General features: G+C 35.7%; 1 protein-coding gene across 11 annotated transcripts in view; it reads right to left on the reverse strand.

The window, feature by feature from the left end:
* LOC106068421 (rhotekin-like) overlaps positions 1–27308 on the reverse strand; it is a 57375-nt gene that overhangs the window by 3618 nt on the left and 26449 nt on the right. For 6 of the 11 annotated variants that reach the window (XM_056019385.1, XM_056019375.1, XM_056019450.1 and 3 more), the window contains 11 exons: positions 12898–13091; positions 4657–4706; positions 4166–4219; positions 3953–4073; positions 3343–3502; positions 2974–3005; positions 2706–2803; positions 2398–2504; positions 2017–2142; positions 812–977; positions 143–253 (listed from right to left, as the gene is read on the reverse strand). In XM_056019385.1, coding sequence (XP_055875360.1) covers positions 143–253; positions 812–977; positions 2017–2142; positions 2398–2504; positions 2706–2803; positions 2974–3005; positions 3343–3502; positions 3953–4073; positions 4166–4219; positions 4657–4706; positions 12898–13091 — 1219 coding nt within the window. Of the gene's footprint in view, positions 1–142; positions 254–811; positions 978–2016; positions 2143–2397; positions 2505–2705; positions 2804–2973; positions 3006–3342; positions 3503–3952; positions 4074–4165; positions 4220–4656; positions 4707–12897; positions 13092–15790; positions 16018–17974; positions 18336–25869; positions 26636–27308 lie in introns of those variants that run through there. The other 5 variants (XM_056019416.1, XM_056019413.1, XM_056019390.1 and 2 more) reach the window with 5 other exon arrangements.

Raw genomic sequence — 27308 nt, forward strand, 5'->3', positions numbered from 1 at the left:
TTATATTAAAGAGAGTTCAGTTCCATCTAGTTTAAAGCAGATTTTCCCCATGAAGAAAACATCTGTGAATCATGGAAGCACAATAATGGAAACAGAAGGAGCCATGTATACTAAAGTTCAACAAGATTGTGTTGATACTAACCAATGAGTGGTGTGTCCTCATATAAAGAACTTTTCCTAACAAAGGCTGGTAGTTTCCTCCTGGTAGCACTTTTCAGATCCATGACTTCATCACAAGCATGTTTCCACAAAGCTGGACAACAAACCAAGGTTTACATGTTAATTCAAGACACAACACTGGACAACAAACCAATGTAATTCTAGACACAATAGTAATAAATATAACACTTTGTAATAAGATGGTCTACTGTAAAATTTCAGAGTCTACCTAAATCTAACAGGGTTTAGATTGTGAGGTAACATCCCTGTCCAAAAAGTAGGGCTTCAAAAGTGTGCACAGCTCAGGTATTATGAGTGGAGATAAACAGAACCATAAAAATGTTCTATTGAAGATGCAGAGAACTAAAGGCTATGTCAATGATTTATTTCAAACATAGGCTATGTCAATGATTTATTTCAAACAGACATAGATAACATGGAATCCAGTTTTATATAAGCTTGAGATTGTTTATATATTTTGTTACTATTGAGCAGTCTGCATTTGTGTTCTATAGTCTCCCAACTGCCTGCAATTATTTAAACAAGTTACTCAAATGCTTGTTTAAAAAAAAATATGTGTACATTTACAACAGAGAGCTACTGAAAGCAAACATTTAAATCTGACCACTAAGTTTCCCATCAAGATACTGACCTTGGTCAAGTAAATGTTGCTGGAACCCGTCCCACCACTTATTCAACTCCTCCTTTGTGTCTGCTGCTAACGTGTGGCAGAAAATGCCGTTGATGTTGACTGTCTTAATAAGGAAGGAATGAGATTTTTGACTGGTGGTTGGGTCTGCATCACTGATTTGTGTGCTCTGTCATAGAGAGGAATTCAGGGATTATACAATCAATAATTTAACAGCAAAACATATAACCATTAATATATATTGCCATAGAGTGCTTTAGAACTACCATAGAGCTGCCACACAAAGAGACTGATAATCAACTGAGATAATTGGATAACAAATGACTTTAAATGTTTAATAATCAAAATTTAAGATAATATATAATTTAATGCTATTTAATCATTTATTTAGAAACAATTTTGAGAAAACAAATAATTTTTTCACTTCTTTTTAAGTCCTTCATTAAATATGTATACACATCATATGCAATACATAAAAATCAAACCATGCCAGCTAATCTTTGTGAGATTAAGCTAAGCTTAGATATTTTACAAAGAATAAGGTTTCCTGTCTGGAAGAGTTGCTAGGAAACCCTTTTAAGTAGAAGCAAAGTTCCCCTTTCAGACCTTGCGATCTATGGGGCACAGTTAACGAGGGTGTCATATGGCCAGCATAATGACCAACCGCCTTTTACTTTTCCCCAACTAATGTCAGGTACCCAATTAGAGCTGGGTGGGCTCAGAGGAGCCCTAATGATCCTTAGTCTTCATCATGATTTGGACCCAGGTGCCCATGGTTCAGAAGCCAGTACCTTATCATTCAGCCACCATGCCTCCTTTTAAGTAGGAACAAAAGTGAAATGAAATGAACTACATGCATGATGATATTTGGACATGATTTGTTATATGGGGCGCCAGTTGGGCCGTGATTTGTCATAAGAACTGACAATCCTAAGTAAACCAGTATGAAATCATAACCAGTGGGTTAGAAATGTTTTAAAAAGTGTTGTTGTTTTTTTGTTGGATCACTTTGAAAAACAAAAGAAATTTAGAGACAAACTCTATCACATCTTCATACAAATATTTTATAGAATATATAAGTTTAAGTGGGTCAACTTAGAAATAAGACATGCATACAGGAGGGGCAATAACTGGACTAAATAGTAGTTCATCTTGACTAAATGTGTTTAGCAAAGCTCCAGACATAGCAAGAGAGTGTGTATGCTTACCTTGGTCACTGGTATAGATAACAACGGCTGGATGACTTCAACATCATCGGGACTTGACCAGCAGGATAACTGCAAGTTTTTTAATGAGCACCAGTAGCGTTTCCATTTGGAGAGATCGTCATCCTCCTGCAACAAGAAACATCTCAACTGTTAGACTTACAACAGGAAACATCTCAATTGTTAGACTTACAAAAAAAAAATAAATATCACAGCAGTTAGACTTACAAAGACATATCACAGCAGTTAGACTAACAAAGACATATCACAGCTGTTAGACTAACAACAAAATTACTTGTTGGGCATAGTGGTATACAGAGTATAACACTTAAAGTACTGGAAATGCTTAGATGCTGAATACAATATTAAGTTTGTAGCACTTACCTGTAAATTTAAAAACCCAGTAACTGTAGGCTGGACTAGACAATGTGGCAGTGCAGCCAGACGGCAACAATAGTGACCAAACAAAGGCAGTTCATGAACTTGACCTTCTGAAACATAGTCAGTAAATGAAGTTAAGTATTACATTTGATCATGATAACAAACAATACCTTACAAAACCATGTTGACATCAATAATAGATAAAGACTCTCATAAATAGACAGAGACAAAAAAAAATTTCTTTCTTTTTATCACACCAAGACAAATGTGCTTCTTACAAGGCGATACTTATCAAAAGAGGAAACACAGACCTGCATTGGTCTCCAACTGAAGATCATATGTCCTAACAGAATTGTCCACGTCTGAAAGATGTAAAGAACCTTTGGCCACCAGTTCAAACTTTGGACCTCTGGGAGATGAAGCAATACAAAACACAAATACAGAAATGTAATAAAATTAGTCAAGATATTAAAAAAAAGTAGTTAAAACCTTTTAATTGTTACTTTTCAGACAACAGAAAAATTATATTATCAATGTTATAAAATCACAGTTATCATGAAAACAACATTAAAAACTTACAAGACCATGTTTCCAATAACATCAGCATCATTCTGAAAAAAGAAATGGTAGGACATTAAATATTAATTTTATTCTAGAGACCAACTTAATCAAATCATATTTATCAAGAATATTAAATATTGTGTAATATTTAAATCAAATTTGTGTACAACTAAATGAATCGATCAGAATGCCTACTTTGCCGAAATCTGATGAATGCATTTTGTATGTTTATGAATCATCAAAACATTAAAAATAACTAGAAAGATATTTTCCTTAAAAGTTTGACAATATTTTCATAACAAGTAAATGCAAAAATGTTTGAAAGTTGTTTTTTTAAATGCTGGCCATGTGAAATGAAGTGAATTTATAAAGTTACAAATTACTCACAAGGCCAGACAACCGTTTTCCAACACTGCGGCCGACTGAACCAGAGATGTCATTTATTTTTTTGCGCAGCTTCTTTGGTGTGCTGGCAACAGAAAACTCTTCATGAAGTTTGTGACAGTAGACTTCAAGTTTCATCTCAAAATCATGGGGCACATCGTCACTGGAAAGAAAAAGAATTATACAACTTATGGAACTTATAAAACTCATTTCACTTTAAAGTGAGATACACATTGATTGTATGAGCAATGAAATTAATTCAAAAGCACATATTGGAAAATGTAAAACAAGAATCAAATTTTCAAAACAAGAGTGCTTTAGCATTAACCTTACTTTAAAATATTCAAAACACTAAAACTAAATGAGTCCTGAAGAAATGAATGAAACTAATGAATCACATCATCAAAGGGGATGTCCTAAGACACTAAAACTAAATGAGTCCTGAAGAAATGAATGAAACTAATGAATCACATCATCAAAGGGGATGTCCTAAGACACTAAAACTAAATGAGTCCTGAAGAAATGAATGAAACTAATGAATCACATCTTCAAAGGGGATGTCCTAGGACACTAAAACTAAATGAGTCCTGAAGAAATGTAGTGTATAACTTACAAATGAATAACATCTTCAAAGGTGATGTCTGTCATACTCCTATCCACATCACTGATCATGGATGTGTCATAGATTTCAGTTCCAACCTTCAGTAAACAGAACACAGCATAGCGGCGATAATCTGCAAGGAGAATTTCATTGTAGAAACTATGAAGACAAAATAATTCTTATCAAACCCTACACTATGTCTAATGACCTGTCAGCTGATCTTACCTCCCTTGTTTCTGAAGTGATCAGCATCTCTCCACATCAGTGGAATACGAATATCTGTGGAATGAACCAAACATATACAAATGAGATGCAGACATTCGGATATCAGCGGATTTAACCACACACTCACAGATGAGAAACAGACATGTTGACACCTAAAACATTGGTGTACTAGATTTATACAATTTATGCTCCAGCCATGAGTTACTGGAGCTTAATGAATGACTATAATGCAAATAGTTATGCCTGCACTAATGTGGCAAAATATGTAGGTTGCAGCTGGGGCTGTGCAGCCATGGGAAATACTGCATTCCTTGTTAATCTTTGGACTCCAAGACAAGACTTAATATTATAATGCAAATAGCAAAATGTAATGTTGAGTACAATTTTAAAATGCCATTAATATTGTATGACAAACAATTAATTTTTCCATAACAAATAATAACATGACCAACTGGCTTAGAGTTTAAAATCATCTTTAGTTATATACAGACCTGAGACACTGAGTTGAGCACTGCAAGGTAGTTGGTTGCCTTCAACAGAACTGAACATGGAAATAAAACAAAAAAATGTCACAATATGTCCATACATGTTGATCAATTAATGAAAATATGAAGTGAATGGTCTAAACCAGTGGTTCCCAAACTTTTTTGTCTCGTAAACCCCTTGCCATATTTTCTGGTTTTCCGTAGACCCCCTACTTAAGTTATATTGAATTTTTGAAAGTTCATCAATTTCAAATTACACATTTTGTGTAAAATAACTTCTAACCAGTGATACGAGGAGTGAAAAAGTAATTTAAAACTACATTTTAAGTTGAATTAATTTTTAAAAAATAAATTTATTAACAAAATTCAAATTTAAACTCATTATATAACAGTTAATACGTATAGCATATAATCACTAAACACATTGAAAACTTTTTATTTTTAAAGGTTTGCAAGCTCACCATCCATTGCTACAGAGATTTTTCATTTGTTGTTTAATGAAGTAGTTCTTCAAAACATTAAATATTAATGTGCCTTAAGTATCATAGTAAACATTTTAACAAAGAGCAGCTTTTCGTTGATTTCTTGAGCCATAATAATTTGAATAAAAAAATTATTACCAGACAAGGTTGACTCAGCCAGCTGTATAGAGAAATATGTAGTTTGCAGAAATATGTTGTTTGCAAAGACTTACATAAGAAGAAAGAAATATTTGACTATATTCCAACAGAGTTCAAGAATTTAGTGAACTTTTCTACAAATCCATTGCCCTAAACAACCAATGGGTCAGAGGTTGCATGGATGGTTCTCAGAAAGCCTCCACAAATGGAGGAGCTGGAATACTCATTGAATGGCCCAATGGAGAAAAAATAATTAAAAAATTAAGTTCATTGTAATCATGGAGCTTTTTGACAACCACAGAGAAGAAATAGGAGCACTGGAGATAACAGCTACCATGCTAGCGAATCAGCCAAGTTCACCAAAAAGTTAAATTTTTTTACAAAAAAAAAATAGTCATTCAAAGCTTGACAAACTCTAATGCCTCCTAAATAAAATAACTCATGATGCCTTGACTGACGTTCGGTGGTCACTTTGCCTGCTCGCATCTCCCGTCCGGGAGGTTTGGGCTAGGATGTAATTATCCACATAATCTGAAGGAACATCCAAAAGATTTTGTACAAAACATATTGGGTCACATTGTAAAGCTCAACAACAACAGCAAGAAAGCTGTTCTCCAATGTTTAAATAGAACGAAATAGAAGGCTGACACACTTGCCAAATGTGAGAAAACAAATTATTATTATTATAGCTTTTATATAGCGCTACTTTCATGCTTATAGCATGCTCAGAGCGCTTTTGGTCCAATCTCATTTGTGGACCAGTGGGGGGAGGGGGTATCTAGGAGTTGGTTTTCTGTGCTGCCTTTAGGCGCTCAGTAAACGTAAACGCAACTCTGCCCGAGTCGGGTGTCGAACCTCGAGCCCCCTTCTAGGTAGCCAAGACAAGCCAAGTTCAAGCTCACTTAGCCTCTCGACCACGCTTGAATACACACTTGAACATCGTACTCTATCAGGAAGAAATGAAGAAACTAATAGTGAATTGTAAAAACGAGTAATGGACAAGTTCTTATTCGATTTACAAGAAAGATGACACCTATTATAAACTATCCCGATAGAACCACCTAAATTGTTCACATCAGAAACGGACACATCATAATGAGAAAACATATGTTCTGGAAGCTCAAAATTGGGACCATTGAAATTTGCCCTTTTGGAGTGTCACCAGAGAATGCCGACCATGTCTTCAAAATTGCATTAAAGAGGCCCAAAACAAGACACCGGCCATAAAACCCAAACATGAAATTCTTTTAATGATATAAGTCTGTGTAAGCGTTTTTACAATTTTTTTTCAACTGCTGGTAAAATCAATAATTTGCATATCATGTGAGGTTTTCAGTATTTTACTATAAGTAAAGAGATATAGTAAAACGTTCACTAATCATCTTTTTCTCACTGTCAGGTCAAAGGGAGATTTTGTGGGTGTATTCTGAACTTTATCTTTGAGTGTTTGAAAGTTTTGCAAACCATTATCTTTTTATCAGGGTGGCATCATCTCAAATGATCCTCCAGCTCAATTGGTTTCATAGCATCATAAAAAATGGCACATTAACACTCGCTAGTTTGACAAGGAAGTTATGAAGTTCAATTTCAAATACTTAATGCTGTACAGTCTACATTTCTTTTTGTCAAAGTTATAACTAGACAAAACTACACAATTTAAATAGTTATAACATTTAAAAAAAAATAATTTTTATTCAATCAGCAGGATAACAATTTTAAGGATTTCCTAAGGTACAAATCATAAATGTGTGTATGAAAAAATTACGATTGTCAAAATTAAAGTCACGACATGCTGAATTGAGATTCTTTATCGTAGACCCCCGTGCACATCTCATAGACCCCCAATTCCCTTTTTAACTTTCATAGACCCCTTGGAAGTCTTCGTAGACCCCTGGGGGTCTATATAGACCACTTTGGGAATCACTGGTCTAAACAGATGTCCCCAAACTTTGAAACAATAGTTTGGCAGGTCACAATATAGAATATAACATAATGAAGCTTTTCTTAGATTATAAAGCCAAGGAATATATTTGATTGTTTATACAACTTTTAGGATATTGACACACAAGTCTTATTCTTGAATGTTTTTTATATTTAAAGGTTCAATGATACTGAGTTCTAGGCCAACGTGTACATTTTTTATATGAGTCCTTTTTTAAACCAACAATTGGTGAGAAGTTTGTTACTGCATTGAAATCAAACATAAAAATAAATCACATGTTTAAACTATTATTTATCTTGTGAATGAAGCACACAAAAATCTTTCAGAATGACTAAAAACTTTGTAAAACAGTCGATAGCTAGCGCAAAATTTATTTTACATAATTCTGACTTTTTATAAGTTGAAAAAATATTAGATCCCGATTGAAACTGGTAGACCAATCAAGCCAATATTTTTCCGTTAAATTGGCAAACGACTTGATATAATTTAATGCTGTTGATTATATATATTAAATCAATGAATACAATTAGTTTAAATTGTTGGCAGGAAATTTTTCATTAAATCAATATATATTATGCAAGTACTGTTATACTAAAGCACAAAAATGTTATAGAAACAAAGATAATGATTTTATTTTAACAAATTGGTTTTACAAAATAAAAACATACATTTGAAGCTTAGTTCCCCCCCCCACCACCCTCTTTAGTTTTTTCATGCATGCCAACTTTGAAACATTTCACTTAAAGTTTGGCTTGCTTGACTTTCAACATCAAATTTTAATATCAGTTCTGGTTTTAGTGCTCTGCTGGAGATGTTTTTTTTTTCACAGAAATATTTTACATTATATAATTATATAGGAAAGTGAATACTAAAATGTTGCCCCTTCATGAATTGAAAGACATTTACATAATTATCTTTCCTGTGGTGAATACAGGTCACAAGAGCATCAGGATGTGGATATATCCCATGACAGAGCTTTCTGTTCACGACATAGGTAAAAAAATATCTTTATGACTGTTGTAGAGGGAGACAAACATGGCCTTTAAGATTAGCACCAAAGTAAACTGGAGAAGAGGGCACATAACTATTTCAAACTGGAGCCAACAAATCTATCCAGTAGTCTGCCCTTTGGACAAGTGTGTATACATCATCAGATACAGAGATATCCAACACCTGGAGGTTATCATTCGGGCTGGAAGTGTCCAGGTGCCAGGTAGAAGTAGCCCCATCTTTTACTACGGGCGATATTAGGTGTTCATACAAACAGTTATTAAAGAAGTTGTTTTTTTATTTAGCTACAAAATGCTTCTTGAGAGTAATTAATAAATGCTTCACATTTATTTACCCAATTAAGAATGGATAAACTTTTAATAGAGGACATAACTTAATTCAATCAAGACTCATACATTTATCCTTTATTGTCAAACAATACTGAAATCTTAGATCAATAATACAATTTTTTCAATTCTAATTTTTAAACAAAAAAAGAAGACAGGACTGCACAAGTATCATATATACTTATATTCTAGGACAAATGCATACAAAAGCTTTCTTCCCTTATGGCATTAGTACATGTAAGAGGTAGCCTGAGTCAGCGAAGAAAAACCAATGACTTATATGAGCTTAAGTCTCTAATAAACAAGCAGGACAAAAACTAATGGATGAGAGCAGGATTTCATTATTTTCTTTATTGAAAGAATCTCTCTTACATGCACATTGTAACATGATTGTGGAATGGTGCAAATGTGAGTTGAAAAAACAGAAGCCAAAAATGGAGGAAGATATACAACTAGTGTTTACAGTGTTTAGTTACTCAATTAAGATTAAATTCTGTATAAAACTATGATTTTGACATATGGTGTTAATGTATTTATGAAAGAACCTCATCTGCTCATAACAATATCTATAATTTAAATATAAGCATAGAGCTATACAATAAAGTAATATTGAGTATTTATCAGTAAGCAAACGTTGTAAAGTCTTATCTTATATAATACAGACGTTACTTCAAAAAAGAAGATGATTACGTCCTACGCGTCATGCATTTAGTCATGCATATTAAACAATGACTAGAATTCTGCCAAGTCACTGGTTTTCCTGGCTAGCTCAGGCAACCCATTCCATGCTCTAATAGCACTAGGGAAGAAGGAGTATTTGTACAAATTTGTCCTAGCATATGGGACGAGAAATGTGCCTTTATCTTTGTGTCTTTCAGAATATTTTATTTAATTTTGTTTTTGTATTTGAAGATTATGGTTCAGTGTTTTATGTATTAATGCTACTTTACTTTACTCTAGTCAAATGTGAATATTCGTTTGTTATGAATCGCACTGCTCTATTTTGTGTCTGTTCTAGTTTCTTAATGTTTTCTTGAGTTGAGGGGTCCCAAACAGAGGATGCATATTCTATTATTGGCCTAACCAAGGTTAAATAACATTTTAGTTTTATGTTCTTATTTGATTTATAGAAATTTCTTTTAATAAATCCTAATGCTTTGTTTGATTTTTTTGTAGTTTCATCAATATGTGGATTCCATGACAGTTTTTCATTTATTATAACACCTAGGTATTTTGCGTTTTTAGTCTGTGTTACTGGTTTGCCATGAATAAGATAAGTGGAATTAATTTGTTTTAGTTTTTTTGTTACTCTTAACAACTGACATTTTTCTGGGTGGAAAGACATGCTCCAATTTGATTCCCATTTCTGTAATTCATCTAATTCTCTTTGTAAAATATCTGTGTCTTGTGTTGTTTTTATTGTTCTATATATTATGCAATCGTCTGCAAATAATCTGACTTTTGTTCCTGAAGTAATGCAATTTGGTAAATCATTTATGTAAATTAAAAATAGTAGTGGACCCAAGACTGTTCCTTGAGGTACACCTGAGTTTACTGTTATCGGTGTTGATTTAGAGCCATTTATTATTACAGTTTGTTCTCTCCCTATCAGAAAGTCTTTAATCCACTGATGCAGTGGACCATTAATGCCGAAATATTTTAATTTTTTAAGCAAACTATGGTGGTGAACTTTGTCAAAAGCCTTAGAAAAATCTAGTAAGATAGCATCTATTTGTTCACTATTATCTAAACCTTTTGAAAAATCATCAATTAGTCCTATTAGTTGTGTTTCACATGATCTATATTTCCTAAAGCCATGTTGGTATGGTGTGAGGACATTATGTTTGTCTAAGTGGTTTATGATGTTGCTACATATTATGTGTTCTAGGATTTTACATGTGATGCTGGTAAGTGATACCAGGATGGCTGCCTGGTCGTGCGGTTAGCGCGCTGGACTGTCGTTCGGATTTATCGACGGTCGAGGGTTCAAACCCTGCCCGCTGCCATCCCCCGTCGTCCTGCGGGAGGTTTGGACTAGGAAGTAAACTATCTTCAACTCTGAAGGAACATCCGAAACATGTAAAACATTTTACAAACATACTGGTCTGTAGTTTCCTGGGTCAGATTTTTCTCCTTTTTTAAATAGGGGGGTGACATTAGCTTCTTTCCAGTCCTTTGGTACTCTGCCCTGGTTAAGTGAAGCCTGAAAGAGTATTTTGAACACTGGGGCTAGCTCATTACTTAGTTCTTTGAGTAATCTAGCTGGAATACCATCAGGTCCAGAAGCTTTATTTGGTTTGGTGTTGGCTAATAGTTTTTGAATTCCATTTTCTTGTACTACTATATCTTCTATGTTGTCTACTTGGTTCAAATTCAGTAATATGTCTTTGTCTCCTGGGGCTGAGAATGCTGATGCAAAGTATTTGTTTAGAATGTTTGCTTTAGTTTCATTATCATTATGTATTATGTTATGTTCATCTTTTAATGGCGCTACGCCTGTTGTTTCCATTTTCTTAGACTTAATGTATGACCATAGGTTTTTGTTGTTATCTTTAGATATTACATTGTTTATGTATTCACTCTGCAGCTGTCTGCTTACTTTTTGGGTTAAGTGTTTAATTTTTATATACTTTTGTAAACTCTTTCTGCATTAGTTTCTTTAAATTTTCTATATAGGTTTTCCTTCTGTTTACAAAGCTTCTTTAGTCTATTATTAAACCAGCATTTATTTATTTTGTTTGATGTGTATTTAGTTGGTATATGATTTTCTATAATGCTTTTAAGATGGTTTTTAATGAAATTCCAGAGGTCATCGACTGGTTGGTTAATGTCTTTTTCTAATAAGAATGTTTGTTGAAAGTTTAATGCAGCTTGGTGTAGTTGTGTTAGGTTACATTTATTACAGAGTAAGATTTTTCTTTTGGGTTTTGTATTGGCTACTGCTTTTATCTGACTGTGTATTTTTATGATCTCATGGTCTGATAGACCAGGGATAATATCATAATCAACTACTAATCCAGGTCTGTTGGTTAAGAAGAGATCTAATGTGTTGTTTAATCTAGTTGGCTTTTTAATGATTTGATCTAAACTTAGGTTGTGTAAAGTTTCTATGAAAAGCTCATTTATGTCCTTAAGGTTTTGGTGTTTATCTATGGTTAGTGTTTTCCAATTTATATCAGGTAGGTTGAAATCACCCATAATCCAAAAAACTGCATTTTTATTTGTCTCTTTAAGTGTAGTAATCTGATTACATAGTTCCTGCATGTATTCTAAACTAGAATTTGGTGGTCTGTAAATGCTGTAGAGTTTATTTGGAAAACATTTAATCTTTTGTGATCTAGAATATAATTCTAACAGAACCAAAACCATTGTGTTTTAAAAGTTAGTATAATTTAAGATTAAAACTATCTAGACAAGATTGAAACATGCAGCCTCCTACAGAATCTAAATTGTTGGTAAAGCTGTAAGGTTTTGTAATGCCTTGGTGGCTAAATATTTCAGTTCAACCGAGTGTCTGGCAAACAACAAAATAACCAAACAGCTTAGCTGAGGAAATGTCTTTAATCAAAAAAAAAAAAAAAGACCATGGAAGGAAAGAAAAAAAGAAAAGAGAACTTTAGCTCATGCTTTCCTTTTTTTTTTTTAAATTGTTAAAATGCAACATCTTAATCCACATCAGACAGACCTATTACCACTACAGCCCAAGATAATCGACACTCTGGTAACAGCACACTATTTTTCCTTGGCACAGTCTGCAAAAGAGCTTACAGCTCAGCAGCAATAAAGCTGGCTAGAAGAAGAACTGCTCTTGCATGGCGCCTCTTTCATGCTCAGTGCATTATTAAATGTATTTTTGAAATCAGTGTTAAAAATTGTTAAAAGGAAATCTTTTTTTTAAAACTGCTTTTGTATAGCATAACTTTTATGCTTATAGCATGCTCTGTGCGCTTGGGTACAATCTCTTTAGTGGATTAAATAGATGAAGGGGGTAAATTTATGTGCTGCCTTTAGGCGCTCAGCGAAGCACAACAAAATATGATACGAGTTTTAAACTTAAGCCCACTAGATAAGTGGCTACACAGTTCATGCCCCTCAGTCAAACATCCCAGTTCTTTACTAGGTCTTCAGCCAATATTATTTTAGCCTTCATTTGGGGATTCACAGCATGTTCTATAGTTCTCTTTTAAGATTAAGATCTCTTAAAGATTTCATGTAGAAAAATATGGCTTATGTTATTTCCTCCCTAAGACCAAGATTGATACTTGTTATATGAAGGCAGCACACTATCAGTGCTGCTTTACAACATGCATTAATTTACAAAGTATATAAAATCTCTTTCAAGCTTTACCTTTGTTTGCCCAAGACTTCTGCAGTTTTCCTGCGCTGTAGTTCTGTCATGTAGGCAATGATACGTGTATTTGATGAAAGTAAGTTTTTGGCAGCCTCCAAAACCTGAGCTGGATGTTTGCTGGCCACCAACAGACGAGCTGTCCCTTCTCGCATCTTAATCTCATGGTCAATTTTCTGCTGAAGGTCATTGTCCTAAAAAAAAAAAAAAGAAAAATGAAATCAATAAATAAATAGAAATTAGATAAAACATTAAAACAAAAAAAACTGGTACAGTTCTCACAAATTAAGTGATATAAACTGATATTAAATCTATAAATCAGAGTCAGACAACATACTATGACCACCTTAACAGGCAAGGTAAATGTCTTATTTTACTTTACTTTTCCTCAACAGATTAAGTAGATAAACTGCTCATTGTAAACATAATTAATGATGTAAACATGGCAAATTTTAATAAAAACCATTACCGGTAAGTCCAAATTTGTTATCAAAGTAAAAAAATGTTGATACCATAATGAAACTAACTCAGTGAATGAAGAAAAAAATGTGGAGAGAGAGAGAGAGAGAGAGAGAGAGGGAGAGAGAAAGAGAGAGGGAGAGATCTCTCTTTGTGATTGTGTTATAAAGTAAAAAAAACTTAAAGTGGATAAACATTGGTTGTTATATGGAGGTGTATTATATTTTCATGCATCTGTATATTTCAAATGTTTCATAAGTAAAGATGTGTGCTACAAAAGCGATAATAATAATAATAACAATAATAATACTTTTTTTCTATCATATATAGATATTTGTTAAAATAATATGTAAAGCAAAACAATTAATATAATTTTTTAAGGGTAATAACCTTCAAGATAGATTTTGTTTTCCCATTTTCTCTCATACTTTAAAAAAAAATACCATAAATTCTATAACATTAAACCCATGAGTGATAAGGCATAAAAGTCTGTTTATGTAGATAAGTGAAGCTGAATAAAACTCATGTCAGCCCTAGAGATTTATTTATTTCACTGATTTTTTAAAAAATTTTAATTATAATTTCATTCTCTTATAGTTGTATATATTAACTCCAAAAACATTAATTTTATTCCTAAGCAATATATCACTAGATTGTAGTACAGGATGACTAGCAGAACTTTTGTATTGAATATAATGGCATGTAAGTTGCTTCCCATGACTATTACTTTCTGGGTAGAGAAGAATGTCCAAGGAAACAAATTTCAAGTGTAGAGTAGAACAACAGATAGATACAGATAGTTGGGGTTAGGTTAACTTAGGTCTATTTCAATGAATACAATTTTTTCTTTCTTGTGTCAATGCCTGTCTAAAGATAGTGAGAGTGTTTGATCAAGTTAGAACAAGAGCTGAATTGATGAACATTCTGCAACAACAGAGAAAACATCCTCACAAAAGAATCAACACAAAAATCCTCAGGACACTTTCATTTGTTTAGTGGGACTCTTTCAATAGCATTGGAACCTTGTCCATGCTGTTGTATTGGTTCACAATCTTATCTTATCTTATATAATACAGACGTTACTTCAAAAAAGAAGATGATTACGTCCTACGCGTCATGCATTTAGTCATGCATATTAACCAATGACTTAAATTCTGCCAAGTCACTGGTTTTCCTGGCTAGCTAGGCAACCCATTCCATGCTCTAATAGCACTAGGGAAGAAGGAGTATTTGTACAAATTTGTCCTAGCATATGGGACGAGGAATGTGCCTTTATCTTTGTGTCTTTCAGAGTATTTTATTAATGACTCTTAAGTTTTATCTAGGATTACTGCCCCTTCAGATCCAACTTTGGACAAGACAAAACTTAAGAAGCCATGTTGTGGGGACATTCACTACTTTTAATGTGGAGGAAATGTTTCTAAGTAAATACTGCTTACATGCATTGTTTTAAACACCTAGCATTCAAGAGTTCATCTATTGGACATTAAAGATATACAGTAGCTCAATAATTAAAAATACAGTAGCTCAATAGACAAAATATTTAAAAAAAGAGATATAAACTTGTTTAATTTTTTTACCAGACAAAGTTGTTATTAGATTTTTTCCTTTTTTTTTCTAGCCTCTAGTTAAAACATGTCAGTTCATAGTAAGTTTTTAATTAAATGAAGAAACTAAATTAATTTCTTGTCAGATTTGATCTAGCTCAAGATAAATGATAAGTGGGAAAAAGAAGTGTTTTTGGGAGGAGGGGGGGGTAAGTGAAAGGACATGATACTGAGATAAGTGGAAGAAAATGTCATGATACTGAGATAAGTGGAAGAAAATGCCATGATACTGAAATAAGTGGAAGAAAATGTCATGATACTGACATAAGTATGCAAAAGATGTAAATATACTAAGATAAGGGTGGGGGAAATATAACGATACTGACGTGTGTGTGTGGCCAAAAGGTCATGATAAGGATGGAGAGAAAAGGTAATGATACTGAGATAACTTGAAGAAAAATTAATGATAAAAAATACGTGTGTAAAGTGGGGTAAAAAAAAAGGAAATGACACTGTAAACAAAAAGTGTGAAAATGTAATACTACTAGGCTAAGTGTGAAAGACAACCAGTCGCGTCTCTGTCTCTTCTAGATCTGAGTGAAACAGAGCAAAGTGTACAAAACTAAATCAGCTCTCTGTCAGTACAAGAGGGATGGAAAAAAACTTTCTCTGAGAATGTTTCCAACCATTTACCAACACACTCATCAAAACAACAAAGTTCTGTCAAATGGTCAATGTACTTCTATCCTATCAGCATGAGTAAGTTCAAAGGTTTAGTTGAAGTTGAAGGCTACAGCCATAGTGATGGATGGTTAAGAACTTAAGATCAAATGTGGTCCACAGTATAAAAACTAAAACAAACTGAGAGGGCGCTGCTCCTATCTTACCGATATCGTCTGAATAGCAGAGACTCCAGGAGGAAGTACGGCCGGCAGGCTAACGTGGCGCACCAACTTCTTCATGGCTCTGCTGGCGCCACTCCTGCTCTCAGTGCCAGCCATAGGGGTCCTCAAACGAATGCACTATGTCTAATCACCAGCACTCGCATAATCAACCCCAGCGGATCCCGAAATTCAAAACAGTTTAATTTAGCACACCAAGTCAAACACGAGATCTACATCGAAACACACAGAAAATGTAAGGGTACAATTGAGTTTTAAAAAAACTACAATAAAACACATCTTTCAATATGTAGAATAGATCTAAGTTCTAACTACGATCGACTGGAATGTGGGTAGGCCTATATTATTTTTTTTAGGCTAAAATCACATAACCCTAAAGTGGCTTTCCCATAGCACAACTGAAATCATGGTTGAAATTCATAGAATCAACAGTTTCAAGTGAAAGCTAACATGATCACGTGAACGTGTTTAGAAATCTAAAGTGTGAAAAGGGCAACAATTCTCACAGCTGCCAGACGTCACTAGACACACACCTCACACACAATGCCACCACACACTGGTCACTGCCATGCTGGTGGTCAACGTTGTAAGCTCTTCGGGGGAAAAAAAAACACTTTTATTTGTCGAAATGTCCACCAGGCGGAGGTTAACAATCAAACAAAACAACGAAAAGAATGCCTGAGCTGAGACTGCGATGGTGGAATCTTGAAAAAGAAAAAAAGAGGAACGAAGCAGATGAGGACGGGAGATTGCGTGGGTTGACAAAACATGATGCTAGTGGACACAAAACGGAGACCAGGATGTCCAGCGGTCAACTGCGAGCACGCACGGCACTGGCCACGGAAAAAGACATTGAACAACATCCAGTGAGGAGAGAGCGTGAGAAACTGAAAGAGTTACGTGAGGAGGATGTCAATGTGAGCAGTCTTGACCTAGCTCACTCTGACCTTACACGAGAGTTCAAGTTACACACGCAGCGTGCATGTGCATATCTCAAGTGTTTGAGTCGAACACATGAAAACTTGATAGTCTTGCTCATAGTAGAGCACGTCCATCAACGTAACACAGTCAACTCTCTTTGGCTACGTTTTCTATTGAAATCTTCTAAGCATTTACCAAGTATGTGTTTATTGGTGTCCCTTATATATATGTATTTATAATCCAACACAAAGTAATAGACAAGAAGCATATTAAAGAAGGAACAACTTGGCTGGGTAATTTTTAGATCAACCATACAACTTTACTAGAGTCTAGGCAGTGAAATGAGAATGTCTTTAAGGGAAACATCAGACTGGCAACTATTGCCTATTACATTATTTGAGAAGTAGTGGAACCATAACAAGGGACTCTATTAATATATTAGAAAGCCGCTGGTCATTACTGAGCGCTACATGACTTACCCATGGACGGAGTGTCGAATTTAAATAGTGGACTAACTTTTAGATGGAGATTTGACTACAAAGAAAAGCAACAAAATAGGACACCATTGCTTTGAATGTAACTGTTCTGGTCAATGAAAACTACCCAGATGACATTCTAATAACAAACAATTGTCTAAGTTTCGAATTGTAAAGTATGGATTAGAGATTTACTAGGTAGACCTAGGTTTTGTACGTAAAGCAAAAGGAAATTACGAGGTATTGGAAGAACGCATAAAACTAGATTATTATAGAATGCAGTTTAAAATTAACGAAGTCCACGCTAATTGATGCTACAACGTAAAAGAAAAAAGGGCATTAACTGTGCAGTACATTCAAACAGTAGCGTACACATCCACTCTATTAATTATAGGGGAGGCCAAAGTGACAACATCCGCTGAAGAGATCCAATACAAGTGTCCTTGACGACTAGATCTAGTCAGAAAAGCATACACTTTAGTTCACACAGACCGTCACAACACAACAGCGAATGTTGGACATTCTCCAATACGACAAGATCTCACTAAAACAACGAGACTTTAATAGCGCTTATAAAATAAAGTCAACAAAACGAATTATTGACTTGTTCAAAATCAATTGCTCAACATGACTACATAAATTAAATTGACCTCATTTTTTCACTCTTAATCTATGTAGGCCTGACATTGAAGCAGTACTTTAATTTCTAAACACACTTTATTAAAGCCTGCAAAAAACTAGAGAGCTAAATCTTCATAGAAAACTGAATTACAAATTCCAAAGAATACTCAATTTGAAACCTCCAAAGAATCCTGAATTGAAAACATAAACACACAGCACTAACACCTAAAAACTGCTGATATCTTTAAAACTGACGACTGGCTAGACCTACCACCAGCGCAAGGGATCAGATACAGCTTTACCAAAATATCACTAAAACTGGTCAAAGGTGCGTCTAAGCACACACACAAATGCAAACACACACACGCCTACAAAAGGCCAAAGTGAAAAATCATGGGATTTTAATCCCTCGTGGCCACCCCGAGCTAATTAGCTCGCTAACAGGCGCGAAGTAGCAAAATCTGGCCACGTTTGTGTTGCATCACAAAGTTCGGTAAACACAGGTCCAATGTATGACAAGGCACGCAACTCACGTCCCGACTATTTAGCAGACGGTAATTAATAACAACATAATTATCGCTCCTGTAATATATACACTGCAGTAATCTATACGAACACAGCCTTTAGAACGAATCAACCTCAGATAAAAAAAAATAATTCAAATCCTTATATAGGTCAGAATATGTTCTCAACTTTTAAGTAACGCTGTTAGCAGACGACCAAAATGAGTGGTCTCGAGATGAGATTCTGTTTTCACCTATCTCTGTTGGTTAAGTATGAAAGAAAGCAGTCCTGGCACCAGAAACACAAGCTCCTCCCCCCCCCCACTTACTCCTTTTCACCCCCGCCCCCATAACATCGTTTCCTGCATCTTCAAATTTTGCCCCCCCCCCCCCTCTTAAGCAATAAGATGAAGGAGAAAAAATAAACATAAAAAAAAACTCAACCGTTTCCCTCCCTTCCTGGAAAAAAAAAACATGCTTAGGTAAAGAAATAATTGAACAGAGTTGTGTCGAGGAAGATGTCTGCATTGAATGCTTGGCACCGAAAGAGGGCGCCCTATAGAAAGTCTTCTGACGTTCGAGCCTAGGGACATGACAGATAGTATACAAACAGCAACAACAACATATTGGCTCAATAACCGATACGTCTTTTGAAGCCAGGAAACAGCACGTGGTTGACATTTGCATCGGTGTATTGTTTGGGAGCATGTTGCACGCACTCGATCGAGGGACACCAGTCACGTCACCAGTGTGCCAGATCTGCTGCTGTGTGCGCGTGAGTCTAAGCGCGCGCGTGTCAAATAATAGGAAGTAACGAACAGACGTGCAAGAGAGGGGGGGGGGGAAAGTCTTGGTTTAGTTCAGTGCGCCCCGTGTCCCCCTTCCCATGTGTACGTGATGATACACAGTAGGCAGACAGTTCAAATCAACTTCAGCTGGTTGTCTCACTAAAGATCTAATTAAATGTAGTGCATTCAGAAAGAAACGAGAAGCTGGGAAACACTCCAAGTGTGCGTATTTGCATCAGTGTGAGGACAGACAGAATTAAAGAGAGAAAAGAAATCAGGCCATCACACAATTGTATGCAGTCGCTAACTACGTCAGATCCAGCACTAGACCAGGTTTCAATTATCAAACACCACGGGGGCTCGTGCAGGCCTTTACAATTAAACCTTTTTATGAATGGGTGTGGAGAATGAATCAATTTGTAGTCATTAGAACAGCAATTTTAGACGTCTCAAACTCACTTGCATCTATATTTCTAGATCTATCGATGTCATCTCTGTCTATGTTACCACCAATAGGGCTATATTTAACTCTTTTCTCTCTAACACTTTGAGCCTGATGACTTGTTTATACATTGTGCAAACAGAGGACAACACTAATTGGGGACCACAACAAGTTAGGGCGTAAAAAAAATAAGGTGTGATGTCGCATCCAATCTCAAATGTCGCTAACACACACACAGAGTTAATACTAATTAAGGTCAGCATTCTTAGTGTCCAGATTGTTTCCCCCCTGGCAAAGTATATCAATCAAAGTTTCCCCAACCAGATCCACACGACCAGACTCGCACTTCAACCTACCTCCTTACCTTTCTACGTCTCTTTGCGATGTTTATGTTCTAACGGATACTTTCTAAGGAGCTATACCTACGAGTAGCTGAATTAACATTACAAATGATAACGATCTTTTTTCATAGTGCCATTACAGCATAGAACGTGTCTTCTGAGTCAGTCAGGGAAACCCATGACTTAGCAAGAGTTTTATATCAGTCAGGGAAACCCATGACTTAGCAAGAGTTTTATATCAGTCAGGGAAACCCATGACTTATCAGGCAGTTTAATGTCTTTAATTAAAAGGCACGACTAGATAAACACATGGATGTGGATCAGTCGTAATTATCTTGTCTTTGTAATTTCTAAGACTCCTTACTATTGCACCCATCTCACATATCATCTGTCCCTTGACTTACGATGTTGGGGTGCTGTGACGATTCTTTTACGTTGTCCAGCCAGCTTTTCAATGGACGAACCTTTCTTCGTGCTACCTCCACTGTATCTTAAAGGATGACATTTGACAATAAGTCAGGTCTTACAATATGACCGAACCAGCTCAGCTTTCGTCTCTTAACAGTATTGAGGAGTCTCTCCTTTTTTTTTTTTGGCAGGCATAGTATTGACTTGTAAAAGTACAAACTCATTTGTCTTCCTTTCCTGTTATCTGATATCCAGCAATTGAATTCCTTGAGCCTCAGAGTTCAGGGTCCAAGTTTCACAACCATATAAGAGTACATAATATAGAGTTTACATTTGACTAAGAAGCTGATGTATGCATACACATTTTGTCCAATGTTCACTCATGAAAGCGGACGCCAAGCTTACACGAGTTATAATTTCGTGTTACTGCGCTAGACCAATCAGTAGACCTATGCAGTGAAATGCAGACAAATGATGCGTGACATTTACAAGTGAGCTCAACTAAAGAAAGGTGGGTGTAAGCTGTGACTGCAGACAACACACGAACACACACACACCCACCGGTTAGCTAACGAGCAGTGTCTGACTCCTGTACAGGTGCGACAAAAAAAACCCCTCTCACTGACTGACAGAGTCCGGTCTGACTCATCGAGCTAATTACAGAGAAACAAATGTGATTTTTACCCAAACTGCTGTTCGACATAAAAGTTTAGTGGGAAAAAAAAAAGTTCGTGCCCAGGGCATAACAATAAAACAACATGAACTGTAGGGGAAATATGTAGCTTACGTTTTGGATGCTTACACACACACACACACCATGCACAAACACGTTAACTGAACTTCATTGAACAAAGTGACAGAGAGAGTTTGTGTGAAAACAAACTCGAAGAATGCCCTGAGGGTCATTTGTATTTAAGCATTACGTCATACACAAACTAACACCCAAATCACATTCACAACAGTGACCATCGACTGGCCAATAAGAGACAAAATCTTTGTAATCAGTAACAGACAAACTAACACCCAAATCACATTCACAACAGTGACCATCGACTGGCCAATAAGAGACAAAATCTTTAGTAATCAGTAACAGACAAAAAACAAAGAAAAAACATCTTTAAAAAGATTTCTTTTATACAACTTATATAGCGATTATTTATATAGTTCTATACTTAATAACTAATGAATGTTAGACGGCCATGAAAAATCCTGGTTAAGCGAATGTACTAGACTTAATAATATTCTAATGATAGGTCTTTAGATTTAGACCCAGAAGAAGATGTACAAAATGTTCCTGAACACTCATTCATTAAACTCTTGACTAATATAATGCCTACAAGCGAGATACCCAAAAGACGTAGAGACCGTTTAAGATAAATATTTTGTAGTTCTCTTGCCAAACTTAAATATAGTTCTTTTTGAGCTTTGAAAAATTATAACGGTCAAACTAGGGTTTCCCAGTGTGGCCAACGAGCTAGTAATTCTTTAACCAACGATATACATCAACTATCAAATTTCTAGGAAAATCGTTAGAGCGTTTTTGAGATCCTTGTCTTCTCAAGTTTTTGAGGTTTGCACCCAGAAGGTTTTAGCATTAAGTTTCCTCGAAGGTACGAGTTGAATAGAGGTATTGTTATAAGAATCATTTTGACTCGATATGTAATCTTGTTCAGATTATGCATACATACTATTTCATACCGAATTAATTACTGGGTGGGTAATTTAAAAAAAAAAATGGATAAAGAAAATAATAATGGGCCAGAAAGATAAAACTTCTGTGGACCATTAGTCGTTGGTGTATCTATGTAAACACGATTTAGAGGAAAGTGAAATAGGATTTCCTAACTCTTATATTGCCTTCGAGATAAATTGAACGTATATCGAACTGCCATCTTCACTTTGTTTTAGAAAAGGTATATACATGTATGAATACAAAATGCATTTTCTAATAATAATAATAATTAAAAAAAAGAAAGCACGTGGCGGTGTGAGACGGACAGAAACCACAAACACAAAATCGACTTTTCAATACAAAGGTCGCTTTAAGAAACAACACTCTGTAAGAACGATGTTTAGCGTCCCAAAGATAGCGTACATTTCATAGCTCTAGATGGAAAGACAGAAAGTTGTTCTACAGATTAGATTTTAATGTTTGTTTCGAGAAGCAGAACTTTCCGACGAATCAGCTGACAGTGTGATAAGCTGGGGGGATTATCTTAACAAAAACGTTAAAGCTACGTTAATCCCCCCTTTCAAAAGTAAGAGAAACAGATGTAGATCCACTACTTGAAATCTGCAGCGTAGGAAAAAAATACAATTACCCAATGTGTTGGTTGAGTCACTGTTATATAGAAAGTCCCCCCCTCTCTCCGACACACACACGCACCCACAAACATATACACGTATGTATTTTGACTTGATCCAAGGAATGTTTAGGTGAGAAAATAATAGCTCGTTTTTTTTTTTCACTTGATGTTCTGGACTAGTTCAACTGATGTCTTATTGCCACTGTATGAAGTGACGAGGTTTTCAGCTGAAGAGACACAAATGAAGACACCGTGTTCCTTCAGCTCCTATTGATTTGATGAGCTTGTGCCGCCATGTCAAACATCTCAGTTCTTCATTGAGAGCTTTGTTCACTTCGCACTAGTCCGATCTGTATTTAATGAAACACATCTGGGACAAAAGTGTATGATGCTAAAGGTACGATGGGGCGAGGTGGCTGAGTGGTTAAGCGCTTGGCTTCCGAAATGGGTTCGAATCTCGGTGAAGACGGGTATTTTAAATTTCGGGATTTTTAGAGCGCCCCCCGAGTCCACCCAACTCTAACGGGTACCTGACTTTTGTTGAAGAAAGCGAAGGCGGTTGGTATTTAAGCGTTGGCCGAAGAAACAGACGACCTTAACATCATCTGCCCTATAGATACATTATAGATCGCAAGGTCTGAAAGGGGAACTTGACTTTACTTTGGTACGATTAGGAATTTTAGGCGGAAAGTGATTTCATCAAAGGGATACCATGACGCGACTATTAAAAACAAGACCAGGCTTTGAAGTGTTACGAAAGTAAACACAGAATACTCTTGGCAGCTTTAGAGAGAGATCAGCTTTAGTTTTTGGAGTAGCTATTTAGCTCATCGACATTTGACAGTTCCCTTCAATGGCGTAATAAAAGTCATATTCAACACCGTTCATTAGCCTCGTGTATTTTCTGCAGTGTTCGCCTTTCGCCTGTGTGTTATTGGATTTGGTCATTGTAGTGTTACCTCCGTTTAAGACAGCAGTTCTCAACCTTTTATGCTCGGCGACCCCTTTTTACAATCCCCCACTGTTCTGCGAACCCCCCCCCCCCGCTCACACATACAGCAATAGAAGAAAAGATAATAACAATTCATTTTTTCGATGGTCTTTGGCGACCCCTGGCAAATCGTCAATCGACCCCAAAGGGGGTCGCGACCCACAGGTTGAGAACCCCTGGTTTAAGACTTATCTTGCACCTAACAACGATTAATCTGTTCGATATATTTTTATTGGGGGGTGGGGGGGGGAAGACGATTTTTCCTCTTTCTTTTCAAACTGGACACCCTCTCACACACACTCACCATTCCCGTTATGAAAGAACAATGCCAGAGCTTAGTGTTAGACAGCCCCATCCCTTTAAAAACAGTTTAAAACGTCAGTTAGAAGACTAGATTATGTTTTGTTGACTTCAATTCTTTTATTACAGCCAGGACACAACATTTGTCAAATAGATCAATCAATGTTCCATTCACATTTAAACTTAAGCTCTCAGTGAACAGTACCAACACATTATAGAGTCTATATTATGCATTTAGTGAAAGCCAGTTAAGTCAGAACGAAAGACGGCCTACGAACGCAATAGTGGCCCACAAATACACGCTGCAAGCTTACTGAAGTTAATTTTGGCTATATTTGTATTCCGACTATTTCGTTCGAAACCAGATTATTGTATTTAATTTGTATCATTATAACTAAATTTTTTTTAAAAATCTACGCCAGGGCTTTTAGTTGGAATTTCTGTCTTTCTTACAAACCCTCATCAAAACTCATACACGGGGATATGAATACAATTTAATTAATGCAATAGCTCTATCACCAATTATAATCATGATAATGTTTTCACTCGAATTTTCACAGTCTGAAGAAAGTTTCTGTTCATATATTCTTCTTCTTTATACATTTTCTAATTGAATTCAATATAAATGTATTACTAAGTTATTACTTTAGAAACATGCTCTTTCCAAAATAAACAATTCCACATATATAATTCTATAAAGCTTCTATTTCAATTTTTCCTTCTTGTGTAAATGCGTGTATAAAGATAGTGTTGTGTTTGATCAAGGCCAATGTGTACAGTGACATTGCCCAAGGCCTACAGAAACGAAGTATCTACGTCCGCCTAACGGGTTGGGGGGGGAGGGGGGAGAAAATGACTTCCCACTACATTATAGTCAAACCCTTCCTACCCTGCAGGTATATATTCAGCGTTATTAGGGTCTCTAAGCTACACGTAGCTCCCCCAAACTGGCGTGAAGTAGGAAATATAACTGTCTATAATAGATGGTGGTGTCCCAGAGTACATTCGTTGTCTGTTTCATAAGAAGTTGGTCAGACATAATGACCAAAGTATTGCCTGACTGTACAAACCTACTGACATTTTGGGTCAATCTTTCAATACATAGAGTTTTAGCTTTCCAAGCCTTGTTCACCCTTTTGTCTCTTCATTCGGTTTAAGATTTGATGATTCAATTATCTTTCATTATCTTATCTTTCTTTACTGATTTCCCCATCCAGAGTTTGAATCACTCTCTTACAGACTCTATTTACGTAACTCATTCTCTTACAGACCCTATTTACGTAACTCATTCTCTTACATACTCTATTTACGTAACTCATTCTCTTACATACTCTATTTACGTAACTCATTCTCTTACATACTCTATTTACGTAACTCATTCTCTTACATACTCTATTTACGTAACTCATTCTCTTACAGACTCTATTTACGTAACTCATTCTCTTACAGACCCTATTTACATAACTCATTCTCTTACAGACTCTATTTACATAACTCATTCTCTTACAGACCCTATTTACGTAACTCATTCTCTTACAGACCCTATTTACATAACTCATTCTCTTACAGACTCTATTTACATAACTCATTCTCTTACAGACTCTATTTACGTAACTCATTCTCTTACAGACCCTATTTACGTAACTCATTCTCTTACATACTCTATTTACGTAACTCATTCTCTTACATACTCTATTTACGTAACTCATTCTCTTACATACTCTATTTACGTAACTCATTCTCTTACATACTCTATTTACGTAACTCATTCTCTTACAGACTCTATTTACGTAACTCATTCTCTTACAGACCCTATTTACATAACTCATTCACTTACAGACCCTATTTACATAACTCATTCTCTTACAGACCCTATTTACATAACTCATTCTCTTACAGACCCTATTTGCGTAACTCGCAGATTCCATTTAATAACTCATTGACTAACTGGTGCCCCCCTCCATTACCTTAAGACTGGTCACCAGCTGTCTGAAGTAAAACATACTCATGTCCTCCAAAATGAGGGGCGAGCTGGGTCCGCTGTCCGGTTCCGGCAATTTCTTGCCGTTGTCGCTCTTCCTAGAGTCCGAATTTTTCCTGAGCAAAATTTTATCCATAACGTCATAGCGGTCACCTCGGGAAGGTCATCCCAACAGTATCACAGACTGGTATTCAACTAGCAACGAAGTGGTCATAACCAACGGGGTAGAAAGTCACACACGCGCACACACATAAAGATCACCTCATTGTTAACAATGGTACTAACAGTGTTTTAACACATTACTGTTCATTGCCTGTTACCAGACGGGATCTAGAATCTACACCGAGTGTAAACATAAAACGCACTGACCTATAGAAATACAAACACTATTATCACATTGGAATATAAATTCTAGTCTTTTAGCTTTTTGAAAAAAACTCCTAGATTTAGATTCTTTACAATTTTGTTTTCCTCGGTAGACTTTATTTTTTCATCATGTGCTAGATCTAATTCTGGAGCTAAAGAAAAAAAAAGACGGTACATTTTTTAGAATGACTGTCAGACTGACACTAACTTTGTCATAAACAGAATCAAGGGAGTTAACAACAGTGTGGTGACACAACTCAGCCGACACTGACTACGAGAGCAGACGATTAATAAACCTGGTTGCTCACTGGCGCACAGACACAAGAATAAAATGTGTACAAACAAACAGAGTGTTACAAAGTAACACAGCATTCTACACTGGCTCTATACCTAGTTCCAGTAGAGTAAACATGACACAGTTAAAGTGAAAATAATCTCTAACCCTCGGCTCAAAGCCAGTGTTGTATCTGGGCCAAAGGTCATGCCTAAATGAACTCAATGAATGATTGCTACATATGAAACTCTTGAAATGGTTCAAACGGTAGCCTCTGGTGATAAGTAAATACAACACAAGGAAAATGATTTTTAAAAAACATACACATATAACAAGAAGCTAGATCGCCTGTTAGACATTTAATGATCCGATGTCACTCTCGTCAGTGACATATATCTCTGGAAGCAGAAATAAATTCGTTATAGATCTATACAGGACGCTACTCATATCCATTATAATTGTATAGAATATAGGACGAGTCCTTTCTAAATTCCTAAACAATTACATTACATTGTATTTACCACCAGCAAGCATTATTTTACAATCTACATGCACTAGATACACAGGTGAATGAATCATACACCAGAAATGAACTCTGTCTAGTGTCCTGTCTCTATAAAATATTCAAGCGAAATGCTCAGAATTTTGATTTATGGTGAAAACATTACTGGAAGAGTTCAGTTAGAGGTCTAGACCTAGAAGCAGAACTAACAAAGTAGAACGAATCTTACATCTATACAGCGCTATGTGACAGAACAATTAGAGTATGTCAACATAGGACTAAC

The sequence above is a fragment of the Biomphalaria glabrata genome, chromosome 1, assembly GCF_947242115.1.
Source record: "Biomphalaria glabrata chromosome 1, xgBioGlab47.1, whole genome shotgun sequence".
Lineage (NCBI taxonomy): Eukaryota > Metazoa > Mollusca > Gastropoda > Planorbidae > Biomphalaria > Biomphalaria glabrata.